General features: G+C 38.0%; 2 protein-coding genes across 6 annotated transcripts in view; one reads left to right on the top strand and one right to left on the bottom strand.

The window, feature by feature from the left end:
* CDK13 (cyclin dependent kinase 13) overlaps window positions 1–14800 on the top strand; it is a 118884-nt gene extending 104084 nt beyond the window's left edge. The window contains exons 10-15 of one of the 4 annotated variants that reach the window (XM_049096421.1): window positions 971–1087; window positions 1647–1778; window positions 6806–6853; window positions 8359–8564; window positions 10758–11210; window positions 11768–14800. In XM_049096421.1, coding sequence (XP_048952378.1) covers window positions 971–1087; window positions 1647–1778; window positions 6806–6853; window positions 8359–8564; window positions 10758–11210; window positions 11768–12615 — 1804 coding nt within the window. In that variant the 3' untranslated portion in view covers window positions 12616–14800. The remainder of the gene's footprint in view (window positions 1–970; window positions 1088–1646; window positions 1779–6805; window positions 6854–8358; window positions 8565–10757; window positions 11211–11767) is intronic. The other 3 variants (XM_049096422.1, XM_025449587.3, XM_049096423.1) reach the window with 3 other exon arrangements.
* Window positions 1–18406, bottom strand: part of LOC112661519 (M-phase specific PLK1 interacting protein) — a 119787-nt gene that overhangs the window by 70038 nt on the left and 31343 nt on the right. The window lies entirely within an intron of this gene.

Here is an 18406-nt window from a genome sequence, read left to right as displayed (position 1 = left end):
AATGTGGGTTTGAGATAGCATTCTACAGCGCAGCTAAAGAATGGCTGGCAACGTTAGCCATCACTTGTTTATACACTTTGGTGCATGTATTTGTATTATGTACAGAACACTTATTTTTAGTCAGTGATGCATGGACATTTCCTCTTTGCATATGAAGAGCAGCTGAGGATTTTATGTATAATGTACATTTATTTTTGAGATTTAGTATACTCAAGTATTTATGTAATGAATTTTTCATCTACATATCACCAAATGCTTTTTTTTTTTTTTTTACCAAATCAGTTTTTAAATGTTTATCAGCTAGAGTTAGCTCTGTTATGGTCCTTCTACAAATTAACGTAACGAGGACGTACTAATCAGTACAAAAATACTGTTTTTCAAGATACAGATAAGCAGAGAGTAAAACAGTTAAAATTTCTAAATACCTTGAAATCAGTGGCACTACTTAAGTTGAAGAACTTCTATATTTCAAGTGTTACTTTGAAGGTCTTCCTTTTGATCGAATTCAGCAACAGACATTACCGTATTTCCTTTCCTGGGTGTAGGAAATTTGCTTCCGCTGTTCTCACAAACTTCATTATATTCATGAGAAGTAATGACAGGTACCTATAAAACCAGAGAAAGATATGAACTAAACTCTGGTTCCTTAATTTATTGGCATAAAGTGTTTTATCTTGGTCCAAAGTATGGTCAGCATGTTTGGAGTATTACCTGTGTTTTAAGACTTGGCTCTGCAAATATGAAGGTTTTCTTTTTAGGAATTGGAATGTCTGGAGTATTAGAAGCATCCACTGAAAGTAAATTGATTTCTTAAAACAAGTAATTAATTTGGGATGACTAAAATATAAAATGTGTCAACACTCCAACTTTTCTGTATTGAAGAGGGAGTTGATGTTTTATATAGCAATTGTATGTATGATTTTTTTCTGTGTAGTTTATATTGATGTACTTCTTCTTGTGTGTTGTTTAGCCGTATATGTGGGAGTCCATGTCCTGCAGTGTGGCCTGATGTAATCAAACTACCATATTTCAACACCATGAAACCAAAGAAGCAATATCGTCGAAAGTTAAGAGAAGAATTTGTTTTGTAAGAAGGGGATGGTTAAATGTCCATATCGCATTGAATTTTTTTTTTTTTTTTAGTTATTTCTTAAGAATTCTGAATGTCACTCTGTCCTCTATTGACCCAAGGTAGACCTATCACAATTCTTCTGTGTCCTTTAATTTTGAATTTCCCTTTGCTATATGCAAATTACCATTCACTGTCATTATGGTATCAGTGATTTGGGGTTGTGTGTTTCATTTGGAGCTTACATGACCTAACTTAAACACCATTTAAAATTTTAATGAAGTGATTTTCATGTTATTTGAGCTCAGGTTTTTATTTTGTTATAGGGAACTCTTCAGTTCTTAGTTTATGTAAGAATTGCAAATTTACAACAGGGTAATAAAATATACTATTGTTTGCCAAATTTCAAATTACTTAGAATAATAAAGATTATGTAAAAAGAACTATTTCTTCAAAGGGAAATTTGAAATTTATTGGAATAAAGTAGTGCAACTATGTTATAAAATGTTAGTAGTTTAAAGAAATGTTAAGCTTATGTGAAAGACCATATATGACTTTTGTAATCCTCTTATGCCAGTATTCCTGCAGCCGCACTAGACTTATTTGATTACATGCTCGCCTTGGATCCTAGTAAGCGCTGCACTGCAGAACAGGCTCTCCAGTGCGAGTTCCTCCGGGATGTGGAACCCTCAAAAATGCCTCCACCAGAGTAAGTGGCTTTTTATTAATTTAGATCCCATCTGGACAGTTTTAATAGCATCTATATAAAATGACCAGAAGCTATTCCATGATTAGTTAAGTCAAAAGAAATAGAATAAATTAGAAGAAATAGAATAGCAGTAAAACACACAATTTACACATCTAGAATGCAGAACCTTGCTTAATGTTCAGCTAACTATAGCATTAGCAAAGGCAGCCTTCCTCTTTCTAATTAATAGATTTCAACTCTAAGAAAATAATCCTGCTGCTAATATTATTCTAGTACTACTTCTACCATTCCTAGTGTTTATACTGCTACTTAGTTGCTATAGTTAAAAATTTGAATGCTGAGCATTTTTATATATTCCATCCTATCAGGTGGGTATTATTACTGTCACTGTACTACAGAGGAGGAAGCAGGCTCAAAGAGGTTAAGAAACTTGCCCAAGAATACAAATCTAGGAAAGGGTGGAGCCAACAAGTTAGTTCAGTAAGAAAGAGTAGTCCTGCAATACTCTGGCAGACTGTCCAATAGCAAATCCTTAACCATTGGATAAAGGAGCATTAGTAACAAAAGCCAGTATAGAATGAGTTTATTGTATGATTCAGAGAAAGTGTATAGAGTTTGGGAGTCAGAATAGCTGATTTCTTGAACCTGCATTCCCTTGTGGCTCCTATAATTTTTCTAGGAATGATTTGGGGAAAAGGGACGGGACAAAGCAGTTCATTTGGCTCTTTTTTGAAAGGATCTAGAAACTTCATCAGGATTTCCTTAGTAATTTAAAAATTTTTGATGAGCATCATAAAAACAAGGCTTTTCCTATAATAAAATGTTTCCATGTAATAAAATTAGCAGATTGTGAATGAACAAACATGGGCTTTGGAGTTCAAATCTTGGCTCTTCCACTTATCACTTAGGTTGGGCTTATTATGTTTCTAAGACCTTTATATTCAGCTTTATTAATTTTTTATTGAACTGTGTATGAATGGCCATTATGGGATGGTTGGAAAGACAAAAAGGATCTATCATTTGACGTGTTGGAAGGATCTGAATCATTCACTGTTGAATTGTTTCATGGTGGGTTTTTTTATTTTTATTTTTATTTTTATTTTTTTTATTTATTTTTTTTGCTTATCAGCAGTCTTGAAACTTTGGCTCTAGTATCCCTTCAAGAAATTCTTTTCAACTTTTGATTTGGAAAAATTTCACCTTTACAGAAAAATAGGAAGAATAGTACAATCTATATTCATATATCCTTCACCTATATTAACATTTGCTTTATCACTACATATGAGCTTTTTTCTCTGAACTGTTTGAATATTATATTGTGGAAGTGATATAATATTTAAAATTTGCTGTATATCTGTAAGAACTAAGACTTTATTTATAATTATACTATCACTATAAAGCATAAGAAATTTAACATTGCAGTATCTAGTAGATAGTCCATATTCACATTTCTCCAGTTTTCCCAGTAATTTCCTTTTAGTCTGTTTTTTTTTGTTTGTTTGTTTGTTTTGGATGAAGAATTCATCCAAAACTCACACATTTCATTTAGTTGTCTCTTCAGTCTTTAATTACTCTTTAGGTAGGACTTTTATGACATTGACATTTTTTAAAACTTCAAGCTAGCTATTTTGATACGGCTTTAATTGCTTTCTTGTGATCAGAATTAGAATAACATTTTTTGTGTATGTCAAGAAATACTACTTAGGTAGTGAAGTGTGCTTTGTGCTTTGTCCTGTCAAGAGGAATTTAAGGTCATTTTTCTACCATTATTGGTAATACTATGTTGACCTCTTGATGTAAGTGGCCCACATGAGAGAAGTCTGGTAAAAGCTGTATTAAACACATTTTTAATTAACATCCAAACTGCGTTGAAACAGTTGCAAAAGATGAAAATTTCAGTGTATGATAAGTTTTGACACTTTAAAATGGGAGCAGTTACATCACTCATAAATGTACAAAATAATCTTAGCATTTTGATATTCACCAAGATTCACTTAGAAAATACAAAGCTTTTTTTCCTCTTGATCAAATAGTCTTTGCAAATATTACTATACTAGTATGTCTTTAAGTTTAAAAAAGGAAAGAAAATTGTTGAATTACTATGTTGTACCTCTGAACCTAATTTATGTCAACCGTACTTCAATTAAAAAGAAAAGAAAGGTGCCTGTGTGGCTCAATCAGTTAAGTGTCCAACCTTTTTTTTTTTAAGATTTTATTTATTTTCATGAGAGATACAGAGACATAGGCAGAGGGAGAAGCAGGCTTCCCAGAGGGACTCTATCCCAAGACCTCGGGATCACAACCTGAGCCAAAGGCAGATGCACAACCGCTGTGCCACCTGGGTGCCCCAAGTCTCCAGCTCTTGATCTCAGCTCAGCTTAGGGTCATGAGTTTAAGCCCAGTGTTGGGCTTCATGCTGGCTGTGGAGGCTACATACATACATACATAAATATTAAAAAATTTGGTTGGAAATGCAATCTAATGAAATAGGCAGGGTTGTGATTATTTTCCCCAACTAATTTGATTATCAGTTAATACTGTTTATTCTAGAATGAGAAAGTCCCACATTAATTATAATTTATTTTTTATTTTTATAAGTACCCTTGTAAATAATAAGCTTTTGTGAAGATGGACTTGTGTCATAGTTTTATCACTGAGTTCTTTGCACTCCTCCCATATTATGTGCAAAAATCACATAGTGATTTGTCATCAGAGATTATTAGAATGACCTTTCAGATGTCAATTTAAGATTCTTCAATTTTCTTTACAGTAAAAGATTGGAAACCACATGACTTGCAAAGATTTTTTTATCTGGTCATTAATCATATTTCAGAATTTGAGAAAATAAACTGAAGAAGCTTTGCCATTATTTATTAAATGACTCCCTTTTATGTTTTTTGAGGTATTTAAAAATTTTTTTAGAGAGTGCACGTGCACATGAGTGGGGGTGGCGCTGAAGAGGGCAGAGGAAGAGGGAGAATTTTTTTTTTTTAATTTTTATTTATTTATGATAGTCACACAGAGAGAGAGAGAGGCAGAGACACAGGCAGAGGGAGAAGCAGGCTCCATGCACCGGGAGCCCGATGTGGGACTCGATCCCGGGTCTCCAGGATCGCGCCCTGGGCCAAAGCAGGCGCCAAACCGCTGCGCCACCCAGGGATCCCAAGAGGGAGAATTTTTAAAAGATTTTTATTTAGTTGAGAGAGAACATGCATGTGAGTGGCGGGGCGGGCAGAGGGAGAAAGAGAAATAGACTCCCTGCTGAGCAGGGAGCCTGACTTGGGGCTTGATCCCAACACCTTGGAATCATGACCTGAGCCAAAGGCAGCGTTTAATTGACTGAGCCACCCAGACACCCCTGCGAGAGAGAATCTTAAGCAGCCTCCATGCCCAGTACAGAGCCTGATTCGGGCTAGATCTACACCCCTGAGATCATGACCTGAGCCTAAATTAAGGGTCAGTTGCTTAACCAACTGAGCCACCCCAGTGCACTTAAATGACTTCTTATACTTGGTTACTTTTTCTTTTATTAGTACTTGTTTCATCCAGTATACTTGGACAGGTTTAGGAAGTCAGCATGGAATGTCATTACAACTTTGCCAATCTGTATGTTAAATTGTTTTTCTTATTACATGTTTTTGAAATACGCTTTTGTGAACACCTTGGAACTGTAGATACATCCCATTTAATTAATGGGTAATGTCTGCCATGTAACCTAATTGGAAACTGTGTCCATATTATCAAACATATCACCTAAATTCACTTAATTTTTATCAGAACACACCTGACTGCATTCCTCCATTAAATATATGTATGTTAATACATATTTTGGTGAACAGGCTCTAATCCAATAATGAATTAGGGATACATCACTAAAGCAGTCAGATTGAAATTTAATATGCAAATTGAATTCATATATAAATTTAATGTATTGATATATAAATTAAAAGTTATGTAAGCAACTTAACATCTCATTATTTTGAAATATGTATTGGGTAATTAAAATGATAAGTTTTCTATGAAGTAAGCACTATGAAGGAGAGCATTGGTATGGTATTGCTTTGGGAAATATGTGTATGTACTAAATTCTTGTGACCAGTTTTTTTTTTTTTTGAATAATCAAATGAGAATGCGATGTTAAAGAACTAAAACAACCACATTAAGTGTATTAGATGTGGTGTCAGATTTTTCTGATATATTTAATGAAAAGAGCATATTTTGCTAACAAGTGAATTAGATCGACAGCTAGCCTATAATTTTTTTAACAGCAAGGGAAAAGCACTGAACAGTTTATAAAATAAAATGTGATCAATTGTAATTGGAATAAATATGATTGATTTGATAAAAGTAGTTTTAAACTATCTTGTTGAATGATGATAAATGGTATCAAACATGAATATGGTGTCTACTCTGGGAGAGGCACTGTCTGGTGCTTATATATGGTAACATGTATTACTCTACCCCGTAAGGCAGATTGTATTGCTCATCATTTTTAAAGATAAGGAAACTGAGGCACAGAGGTCAAGTTACTTGCCTAGTGAGACACAGTAAGTAAGTGGCTGAGCCAGTATTTGAACCTTCAGAAAAGCACATAAAAATTGGGTCATCCTGGAAGACATTGGTGCTGTATCCAGAGTCAGCATCACTGACCTATACGTTTCAGCTATTTATTGGGTAATATTTTATCTTTCCTAGAGATGAGTGTCGAGGTAATCCATAAAGAATCTCTTAGCTTTAAACTGTGGGACGGAACAAAGGCCCTGGTTGGTTAATGGATTTGCTCCACTGTCCTCTCACGGGGCTCTCCCACAGGAGCATCAGGGTGGAAGCAGTGCAGCCACACTCATTTCCCTGCTCCAGAGTTCTGCAGTCTGGCTGAATTTAGAATATCCCAACAGGGGCTAAAGCCACACATCTCGTGACACACACACTTGCAGACACAGAAAGGAAAGTCTTTGGCGGGTTTATGATGCCTTAAAGCTTCCCAATATCAATATTTCAAATTGTACCTTTGTTTGTTACTCCAGGAGGTTTTTACACGCTGAGGCAATGCACCATAGTAAGATGGCTGAGAGGTATGCCTTTGTTTTGTTTTTGGACCTCAGGTGCATAGACTTGGTTTAATCATAATCCTTGTGTCACTCATCATTGGTCCATGCATGGCTCTCTTTTTTTTCTTTTAGTTACTTAATTAGTTATTTTAAATGATGTTAATAAGCAGCCATGAACCTACCAAATAAAAGCTAGAACCTTGAAAATAACCTACGTTAGTCATATCATACCCTTTCCCCACCCCCTGCCCTACGACCTACCCCCTTGCCTTCCTCCACCTGAGGTAACCATCATCCCTGTTTTCTTTTGTATATACTTTTGTTGCCATCTATATGTACTCATAAAAAGTTATATTTAAAAATTTTAGTTGTTTTTAATTTTATAAAAGGGTATCATTGCTGTTTGTAATCTTTTGGGAATGACTTCTTTTAATTAATATTATATTGCTAAGATTCGACCATATTGTTGCATATGCCTTTACTTTATAACATGAGATGAGAGTAATTGTGAAAGAGGAGGTGTTGATAGAACTTGTTGTGCAGGCCATTCTCAAAGGTCAGTTTTAGGAAAGAGGACATAGAGATATGTGAATTCTTTTAAAACAATTTCAGGTGTACCCCATCCCCCCTGGAAAGCATCCCTAAGAGGTAAACATATCCAGGTTGAAGACGGTAGATGTATCACCAGGTTGGGGCTGCTTAAGGGCATTGGTAGATATTCTGGGCAAGTTTATTAACCTTTCCAAGCCTCAATTTTCTCATCTTTAAAATAGATATAATAGTAACTTCCCATTGGAATTTTTATTAGACTAAGAAGAAAATATTTATAAATCAAACATTTATGTCTTTCTTTAAGCAAAAGTTACTCTGCAGTGTTGTTAGTTTTATGAAATTACTTTCAGGCAGAATTGTTTCAGAATTGTGGGTAATTTTGAGAGTTGCTAGTTATTCAGAACTCTTTGTTGATGAGTAGTAATGGGAGCCTGGATTACCTATTTATGAAACTTCTCTGTAGCATAGTTTAATTTGAGAGCACTTGATTTTGGAAGTAAATAAGAGGGTATTAAAAAAGTAAAAAGCTTTTACTAGAAAGTTTTTTACAGATGTTATCTCCTAGCTTTTACTGCTTTTTAATCCTGTTTCCATTTTCTGCAAATGGCATATTTTTTGCCTTCTTTCCCATGTCCTATTCAACATATGGTGTACTATGATAAGAACTGGCTTTAAGAGATTGCACCAAGGATGATAGTAACATACTTTTTGTGAACTTGTGTTCTTCATTGATAGTCATACTAAGTGATTATTTACTGATTACTTAGAAGTCACAGAAAAAAGGTGAAGCCCTGAAGGAGGTGGGGCCTCCAGGATGATTTTGATTGAGGAGTTCACATAGCATGTGTATCAAGTCTTTAAGACCCACTGGCAGGGGGGTGGGGGTGGCGGCTTTGGTGCTCTGTAGTTAATAGTAGCAGTTTTTGATTGTTGTTAAGAAGTAACATTGACAATCAATTTGATACTTTTTTTTCCAGCCTTCCTTTATGGCAAGATTGTCATGAGCTATGGAGTAAAAAGCGGAGAAGACAGAAGCAGATGGGCATGACTGATGACGTGTCCACTATTAAAGCCCCCAGAAAGGACTTGTCCCTTGGCTTAGATGACAGCAGAACCAGCACACCTCAGGGCGTGCTGCCATCTTCACAGCTGAAACCTCAGGGCAACTCGAACGTAGCACCTGGTCAGTAATGCTTCCCGTGCTTGGGCTGGTCTTCCCTTGTTTTGTGGCTAACGGTGATTATATTGCTCCAGTGTTAAACCATTTGTGGAAAATAAGGTTTATTCACCAAACTTCACATTTCCCTGTTAATTGCTTGTGCCAGTGTAGATGCTTCAGGCTGCTGGCAACACAATATTAAGCAATCCCACCGAAAAATTAAACTTCTAAAGAAAGCATCAAATTACATACGATTAGTGAGTGGTCGGATTTCTCTATAGCCTTTCTCTCCGTAGTACAGGAGTCAATAGATAAAGGAAAAGAGCCAAAATTCGTAATAGAAGCTCTTTTTTTAATGGCCTCAGATTGCACTTACTAAATCTCCCATTATGTTATAGAATCTCAAAGACTGGAATCTTCTATCATGCCAGCAAAGACTTGAAGTGTACAGTAAAGAAGCATATTTGGGGGAAACAAATTTCTTCCTCTGACTCAATCTGTTGTAAGAGTAAGCTTCTTCATGAGAATTAAGCCTTTTCAGTGTTGTTGGAAATGTCACTCATTCTGTCTTTTAGTTTTAAAAATCAGTTGATTTAAAACAGATCTGATCAGATTCAACTTTTGGTGGTTGAGTATAAATATAGAGTAGATTAGCTGAGAAAGCTGGAGAGAGATTACCATGACCGCTTTCCTGTGTGATCTGCAAGCTTAAACTTGACCTTGGTCAGACTGCGTTAAAGTGCTAGTACGTGTTACTTTACAGACAAAAACAGTTGTTATTTGTTGGTCAGGGTTTCATTCTCTTTGTTGCCCCCCCCCCCCTTTTTTTTGACTCACTGTTAAGAAGTGAGAATTCTGGTTTTGTGAAATAGGAATGAGTCCTCTCTGCACGTCCGTCGTCATCGGCTGTTAGTAAGAAGGTGCCCTTTCTGTAGAGGAGACAGCGTGGTTACAGAGTACTTCTGAGGTCACACAGAGCCTGCCTCTGAGGCAGAAACGTGACTGGAAAATGAGGGGAACTGGCTCTCGGCGTGCAGCAGACAAGCTTGGCTCCTTCCTTATTAATGCCTGGGGGTCCCAGGGACTGGCCAAAGTGTGTTTCAGGTTAACCTGAAAGTAACTAAGAAGTAATAAAAAGTATCTTAAGATCTATAAAGAGAGAAAATAAAAAGGTAGCATTCATCATCAGTTTCTCATCTTTCTGGAGTGGTTCTTCTATTCACCTGTTACTCTTACAGAAATTGCTTATCAGCACAGTGCCCCTGACCCCACACGGTACCATATACCCTCCAGCCTTATCATGTGGGACCCGAGAAGCTTGTGCAGGAACCTGTCTAAATGATCATGTGTCTAATCTGAAAATTGAAAAAAAAAAACAAAAAACAACAGCTGAATCTGTTTTGCTGGTGATTAGTTAATACCCTCTTGTGGGCACTTCATCAGCACGCTTCTGTCGGAGTTCCTAACTTCCCAAAGTGAGTTTGCTTAAAAAATGATTATTTGAATAAAGTACGTTTTATGAAAAAGTCTGCAACATTCCAGTTTGAAATTACTGCAAAAATAACGTTAAGTCCTTAGATAAAAAGCATTGTTTTAGATTGAGCAGTACGGTGAGCAGAACTCAGAGGCTGGAATCGGCATATTTACGTTCTGATCTCGGCCACTTTTTAGAGTGTGGCCACTTTATTATAGAGTGTGTGACTTTGGGCAAGTCATTTAGTGTCTCTGGAGGTCAGTTTCTTCTTTAGTTTAAAAAAAACAAAAAAAAGAGGGGAGGGGGACTGATAATAGAGTGTGACCTCCAGGTTATGGTGAGGAGTAAAGGGTATGAAATGAAATGTTCATACCCTTTACTGACTGACTCTCTGGGCCTGCCCCGACACACACCCCGCCGCCCCCACTCCCTCTGTTCCGTCACAGGTAGTAGTTCCTGGTCTAACTAGAAGATGATGGGCTTCTAGCAGTAGTCTCGAATTTCTTTGAAGTATTTACCCCTGAAGAGAACTTCTTCAAAATGGGCCACAGTTTTTGTTCTAATTAAGGTGCAGTTACATCTTAAATGGCCATGAAATTAGACCTAGACTGAGGTGCCTTTTCACAGTGTTTCTTAAACACTGCCCCACAGATGTGCACTTGAATATGGCCATACAGGGCCATTTGGGAGGGCGGGATGCTATGAATTATGGCAATTCTAATTAATACAAATTTTGTCTTTAGTAAAAACAGGCCCTGGACAACAGTTAAACCACAGTGAATTGGCAATTCTTCTAAACCTACTACAGTCTAAAACAAGTGTTAATATGGCTGATTTTGTCCAAGTGTTGAACATTAAGGTAAACTCTGAGACTCAACAGCAGCTAAATAAAATAAACCTTCCTGCTGGAATTTTGGCAACAGGTGAAAAACAGACAGATCCGTCAACACCACAGCAGGAGTCTTCGAAACCACTGGGAGGAATTCAGCCTTCTTCTCAGAGCGTGCAGCCCAAAGTGGAGACTGATGCTGCGCAGGCGGCTGTGCAGAGCGCATTTGCAGTTCTGCTGACTCAGTTAATAAAGGCCCAGCAGTCAAAGCAGAAGGATGTGCTATTAGAAGAGAGGGAAAACGGATCAGGACACGAGGCGTCACTACAGCTCAGGCCCCCTCCAGAACCTAGCACTCCGGCGTCGGGTGAGTGCAGAGAGCGAACCGCGAACACCGCGGCCTTCACACTGCTTCCGTGGCGTTGGGGAGTGTCTGTGGTGCATGGTGTTCAGTGGCATTGCCGGGGGAGATGTTCTGAAAGTCCTCTGGTCACTGGTTACAGGTGGTTCTCTTGGCCCGTCCACCCCTTGGGGGAGATTCTTGAACAAACCATCCAGGGTGATAGAACTCCTTCCGAAAGCCATAGGCTTAGGAAGAATCTTTTACTCCAGCTGCAGTGGCGATTGTCCAAGGCAGAAACTTTGATGTGTGCGGTAGCTTTGTTCTTCGGCCCGGAAATCGGTAGATGGGAAGAGTCCCACGCAATTCGATTTCTCAGTCCCCGTAGACTCGGGCGGTAGCCCGCAGTGTTGGCACTTACATCCCTTCCTCTCCTTCCCTCCCTCCCTTGCTTCCTTCATTTTTGTTTTTGCTTACTTGCGGGGAATGGGACTTCTCATGTTCTTTACGAGCACCCATAGGAAACTCACCCGGCTTCTTGTGGTAACTTTTAACTCTCCTTTTTTCTGCTTCGTTGCACGTAGGGCAAGATGACCTCATTCAGCACCAGGATATGAGGATGTTGGAGCTCACGCCGGAACCCGACCGGCCTCGCATTCTGCCTCCGGATCAGCGACCTCCCGAACCACCTGAACCACCACCAGTCACCGAGGAAGATCTGGATTATCGGACAGAAAACCAGCACGTCCCCACCACTAGTTCTTCGTTAACTGACCCTCACGCCGGAGTGAAAGCAGCCCTGTTACAGCTGCTTGCTCAGCATCAGCCCCAGGATGACCCCAAGAGAGAGAGTGGCATTGATTACCAGGCCGGAGACACCTATGTCCCCGCGTCAGACTACAAGGACAATTTTGGATCTTCTTTCTCTTCTGCTCCCTACGTCAGCACCGATGGTCTCGGGGGTAGCTCTGCTCCGCCACTGGAACGACGCAGCTTCATTGGGAACTCCGATATCCAGCCTTTGGAGAACTACAGTACTACTTCATCTCATTCTGGCGGTCCACCTCAGCCTTCTGCCTTTTCCGAGTCATTTCCCAGTTCAGTAGCTGGATACGGAGACATTTACCTCAATACCGGTCCCATGTTGTTCAGTGGAGACAAGGACCACAGATTTGAATACAGCCACGGCCCCATTGCCGTCCTGGCAAACAGCAGTGACCCTGCCGCGGGGCCAGAGAGTACTCATCCTTTGCCAGCAAAGATGCACAACTATAACTATGGCGGGAGCTTGCAGGAGAACCCGGGCGGCCCCGGCCTCATGCATGGACAGACCTGGACTTCTCCGGCCCAAGGACCCGGGTATTCACAAGGATACAGGGGACACATTAGCACATCAACTGGCAGAGGTCGAGGCAGAGGGTTACCATACTGAGTATCTGTTTTTCCTCAGGCACATCGTTTTTATCTGGAAAGACTTTTCTAGCTGCAATTTAAGGCAGCGATCCAAGAGACTTGAATAATATTAATTCAACAACAGCTTTATTTTTATGTGGAAAAGGGTCTTGCATACAATAGTTAAAAAAAAAGAAAAAAAAAACCTTTGCTTAAATTCATGCTGTTCTAAAAACTAGATCTATTGATTGTACATCTTCACAAATTCTAGTTAACGATTTTATTTTGTATTCTTGCAGTTTTAAGTGGATGCTAATCTTAGGGACATAAGAGTCTTTTATGGCCCTCTTGCAGATCTTCTGAACTATGCACATTTGTGCTTTTTTTGTAAGTTTGGACCAACTTTTATGTAACAGCCAACCAACCCCTCCCCCCTCCAGTTTTACAACAATCAGAAAGGGCACTGATTTATTTGGTATTTTTCTTTTTACAAAGCTGCCTTTAGTCAAAGGTCACTGTCCGTCTTTGCACCTGCTTTCAGTGTTATTGTGAAAGGTGTACTTTGTGCTCACTTCAGAAAATAAAACACAACCTTTCTCTTGATGCAACAGTTTTATAAACAAAAAAATGGTCAATGTTATTTTTGTTTTATTTTGCAGATTATCATAGCCGAGCAAAATGCATTCAAATGAAATAGTGGGTTTTATATGAAAAATATGGGGTGGGGAGGGGAAGTAAGTGCCTTAACAGGTAAGCTTAAGGTCTGAAAAAGCAGTTAACCTTTACACCCATTTGTCTTCTAGAGGGAATCAGTACACTGTACGGAAGGGGCGGAGCTCACGAGTGTTCGGCTCGCCTGCCCCCTTCCTGCTAGACCCATCCCCTCTGCCCAGCCCACTCTTCCTGCCTGCCTGTCTTTGGGCTGTGTTACCTTCCACTCTCACCTGTCTCCAGAGGAGGGCGAGCGCAAAAAAGGGATTAGAACTCCAGTCAGTCCCCTGTTACTTCCAAGAAGTTCTAAAAAGCTAGGTCGTCAAAGTGCTGAAAGTAATAGCTAAACGAGAACTCGGGAGGCCCGTTCCTTCAGGCTGCTGTAAGGTCCCTGTCTGTTGCCGCGGGTGATCGAGGGCAGCGGCGTAGAAGCAAGGCTGAAATACACAGGATTTGCCTGACTCCTTTAAAAGTTCACAGGGGGAGGGGTGGCAAACATCGTATCTTAAGTCACACAATTGCCATTTTAGGAAAAAATTAGCCGTTTGGTTTGTTAACTAGAAAACATTGCCTCGAATGACTTTATTGGAGCGAAAAGAAAATGTGAGAGAAAACCTCTTATCTTCCCTCCTCTCACCTTCTGTGAGGTTTATTATGACTTCTGCCAGACTCAGAACAACTTTAGCTCGTTTTAATATTTTTTCTTTCTTTTATTAAAAGCAACAGAGAATGACGGACTAACCCATATGTAAGCTGTAATGGTGTCAAGTCTAACTAACGTTTGTGCACGCTCACGCACATGCAGAATTATAATAATTCTTGAAAGGAACCAAAGGTGAATAACCAGTGTTTCCATTATCACTAAATGGAAAAATAAACTCTGGAAATGAGAGTTGTGCCAATTAACCATTTTGTTTTTAACTGTTCTCCTGGTAACTTACTTTTTGATTGGAATTGTAAATTGGAAGAACTGTTTTAGAATGGAACTTACTCCAGTTCTAAAGTCAGTCTTTTAACCCCCATGTCCTCTATCTGACTTGTGAACCTTCATTTCAAAACAATATATGGGAAGCATTATAGTTTGGTGACAGTAAGGATATTTTAAAGTGGATATTTTACCATTTTACTGCTATAAAATGAGTTGATGTCAGTTGATCATTTTATTTTTTTGATGGAATTTTTTTTTTTTGTTGGGGATAAAGAAATGAATGGAAGAAAAATTATTTTGCTTTTATTTGAATATTGAGTACTAACAACTTATAATAAAACTACATTGCAGGAAGTGAAGAAATATTTTGAAATTTAGCAAAATAGCTACAGTATTCAAGTATCTGAAATTTTAATATGGTGAGTCTTAGCGCTTTAGACTTTCCTCTAAGTGACCGTATCTAAGTTATTCTTAATAGTCACACTCGATAATTCTGCTGACCATAGCAGCTAACCTAAAATTGAAGATATTTATGTGACATGAATAGCCTGTGTTTTAAAAATTAAATATTTTATATAAAATTGAACTGTGTTTGGATAGTTTTTCCAACATTTCAGTTATATTATGTTGGGAGAGTGGCTGGGAGGACAGGGAAACTGTTGCTTGAAACTGGAAGTTTGAACTATAGCTTCTAATATTACCCTAAGACATCATTAATTGTGAGACATACCAATTTTTATTGCACCATTTAGAAAAAATTTGCCAATTAAGCCACAACACAATGCATCAATTGTAAGATTACTCCCCAAATTCAGAGAGGTCATCCCATGAAAGAATCGATGAAATACGGTAGCAAGATCTTAATGCATCCCTTCCATACCATTTAATACTTTAATAAATTGGATTTCATAAAGAGAGCAAGGTCAGAAATCCCTAATTTTGTAGGTTATAACGGCAGTAATCCCTGAATATTCTTGAGTGTAATCTAAGGAACGTAAAATATTACTTAAGGTTTGGGGAAAGAAACAGGTAAGTCAGGTTGCAACCATGAGGATGAAAATAGACGACTGACCTACCAAAAGAAGGAATTTTCTGGTCTCCCACGTGAAGTTGCCTTTTGTATTTTCTGACCCGGCAAGTCTCTCTGCAAACTCAAATCTTGAGTCCGTTATTTGTTGGAGAGCTGTAGTCACCTATGAAATTTTTAAAGACTCACTATAAGGGGGTTACCGATGACAATGGTTTGGGGAGTGTGAATTAAGATGATGTTCTGGCTGTGATTTGGGGCTTGGTCCCGTCAGCGAGCGTATATCCAGGGCCCGCCGAGCGCCGGGTGCCATCCTCGCACCTGGGGTGCGTGAAGGCCAGAGTGGGTCACAGGCTTTTCAAAGGCCTGGAGAAGCTAGTGGTTCTTGCTGCTCAGCTGTGTCTACGTTACTCTTGAGTGAACATGAGAGACGGAAATGTGAGTGTGAAATTTTAAAGTCCAATTTGTATAGAGAACATTGCAGAACTAGGACAACTAGAAACTCCAAGGTGAAAACAAAGTTTAGGTCGCATCTGGCCAGTTTGTAATAGGCCAGTCGGCAGCAAATACCAGGATTTCTCAAGGAAGGTGGAAGGTAAAATGGGTTAAATGCTTCCCAGCTACTCTCACAGGAACTTGTGAGTCAGAGTTTAGCTGTTTGCTGGGAGCCTAATCCAATTTTACACAACCTGTCACTGGAGCCCCCCCCCCCTCCTTTTTTAAGTAAACCTGAAATACAAGTTCTGAGTGAAGATCTACTGATCTGGGATACTGGTTTTGGTATTTTTAACGACTGAACAGGATATTCCAATAATCTAACATCATCTGGTCTGTCTCCTCCCTTTATAGCTGAGAAAAATGAGATTTAGAGATGGGTAGCCAGGGCTGTCCCTCTAAGCCTTATCTAAATTCTGCAGGAAACACTTAACTTTTTAACAAGGAAATTGACTTAAAATGGTTACCAGTGTTACAGTAAAATAAATTTAGAATGCTGAACAACTAGTTTAATGCAAATGGCTTTAAAAGGTCAACTTTAAAAACAAAAACAATAGAGATAGTTTTTAAAAAGGAGGTTCATCTCTCTTTTTTTAAAAGACAATAGTTATTCAAATATGAATTTGACAGTAAGACTGAATCTTTCCTTTAAATTTATTTTCTATTTGTAAGAGGAAAGTCATTATCAGCCGGCCTGCAAACATTGCTTTTAAATTCTTTTAAGGTTTTATAATTTCCAGTGGTGTTATGAGGGAGCAATGCTTTCTCATTTACCAAAGCCTCTCCAGATAACTTTTTAAAGTGCTTTTAGTTTAACTGAAAATATAAACTATTAAGAGTTAATTGATAAGCTATCTAGGTATCCAGTTAGGGAGAAAACAGAATTTTGACCATAATGGAAAGAACTTGTCCTTTGAATTATGTGGACTAACAAATTCTGTGGGTTTTACTCCTTTCACCATGCCAAATGTCCTATTAAAATATTTTAGTTCTCATTGCATTCAAAATGAGGCCCTGTACGTGAGTCACCCCTTGATTCTTTTTCACACTTAGTTTGTTGTAAAGGTGTTGTACTTTATGCAAGAACTTTTAGTAAAGTCTTGTAACTGTGAAATCTAATGTGTTTAATATAAGCCATTTGTTTAAAAAAAAAAAAAAAGGCTGTATATGATAGTCTGTAAATAAAATGCCATCAGAATTCCAGGCCATTTTTAGCCTTGTTTTATTCTTGCTTGTCTCCAGAACAGACTTTCAGGAATAATCTTATTTGACAAAGATGACTCCGTGTTAACCATTGTGCCATGTTTTCTTTCTTTCTTTTACTTTTAAGATTTTATTTATTTGAGAGAGACCGCAAGCAAGAAAGAGCATGAGTGGGGTGGGAGAGCATGAGGGTGGAGGGAGAAGCAGCCCCCCCTCCCCCCGTGGGAGGGACCCCGTGGGGACTGGATCCCCAGGACCCCGGGACCATGACCTGAGCTCAAGGCAGGCACTGTGCCGACTGAGCCACCCAGGCGCCTGTGCCACGTTTTCTTGACAAAGCTTAAAACCCAGAACACTTATTTTTTCTCTTTTTAGCCTGGTACACATTTGAAAGTGTAGGAACACATCCAGAGAACACATCCATTAATTAAACCATTAATATTTAGCCTTTGGTGGGTGTATATAAATGCCTATCTAATCTTTTTCTTAAAACAATGGGTTTATATTGCCTGTAAGTTGGTGGGGTTTTTTTCATTTAATAATACATTGTGAACATCTTTCTAGGTCAATAATTACATTCTACCCTCTTTTTAATGGTTGTAAAGTATTCCTTTATAGAAGAACTATAAAATTTCCTTACTGCTAGACACAAAATATTTCCAACTTTTCTGTTACAAATAACAATATACTGAAAATCCACATAAATACAAATACACACGATTTCCTTCTAAACCTCTGCCCTCAGGAAAGGTTTGTAAGTTTTATATTCATTCTTACTACTTTTCAGTTAGCCATGTTAAAACTTCTAAATCTGCCATTTTGACAGTTGATAAATCATCTTAATTTGTATTTCATATTCTTAAAGGTACAGTAATGTAAACTAATCACTGCATAAATAGGAAAGCTGTCATATGGGTTTTTTTTTTAATGGCCACATTGACTTTAATTATAATTTCTTTTTTTAAACTTTTATTATAATTTCTAATGATTTTCTATTGATTGAATATGATAATTGGCATTCTTATTTCTGATTTTACAAATGTAAATTGTTAGTATTTCCCCCATGTATAATTTAAACTATAGATTGAATATTTATGTTAAGAATATTCACGAAGCCCACTTAGGATCAGATGTTAATATTTTTTCAAATGCTTTTTCAATGTCTACCCTTATATTTATGTAGATTTTCTCCTTTGAGCTATTGATAATAGACACTATCTATGTTAGTAGAATCTAATATTGAGCCACTCATTTAAAATGTTGCTTATTCTATTAACTAAGTCTGTATTTAGGATTTTGTATTATGTTTATTCATAAGAGAGAAGTCTGGTTTTGATTAACAGGTTTGATAGCTTCGCAGAATAAACTGGAAAACAATCTCATATTTTATTTAATTTAGAATAGTTTATGTATTGTAAGAATTATCTGTTTATTGAAGTTGATGCTGTTTCATTTATACTCAGATAC

Source organism: Canis lupus, chromosome 18, assembly GCF_003254725.2.
Source record: "Canis lupus dingo isolate Sandy chromosome 18, ASM325472v2, whole genome shotgun sequence".
NCBI classification, from domain to species: Eukaryota; Metazoa; Chordata; class Mammalia; order Carnivora; family Canidae; genus Canis; species Canis lupus.
Note: the sequence above shows the minus strand (reverse complement) of the source record. Positions and strands in the feature narration are given on the sequence as shown.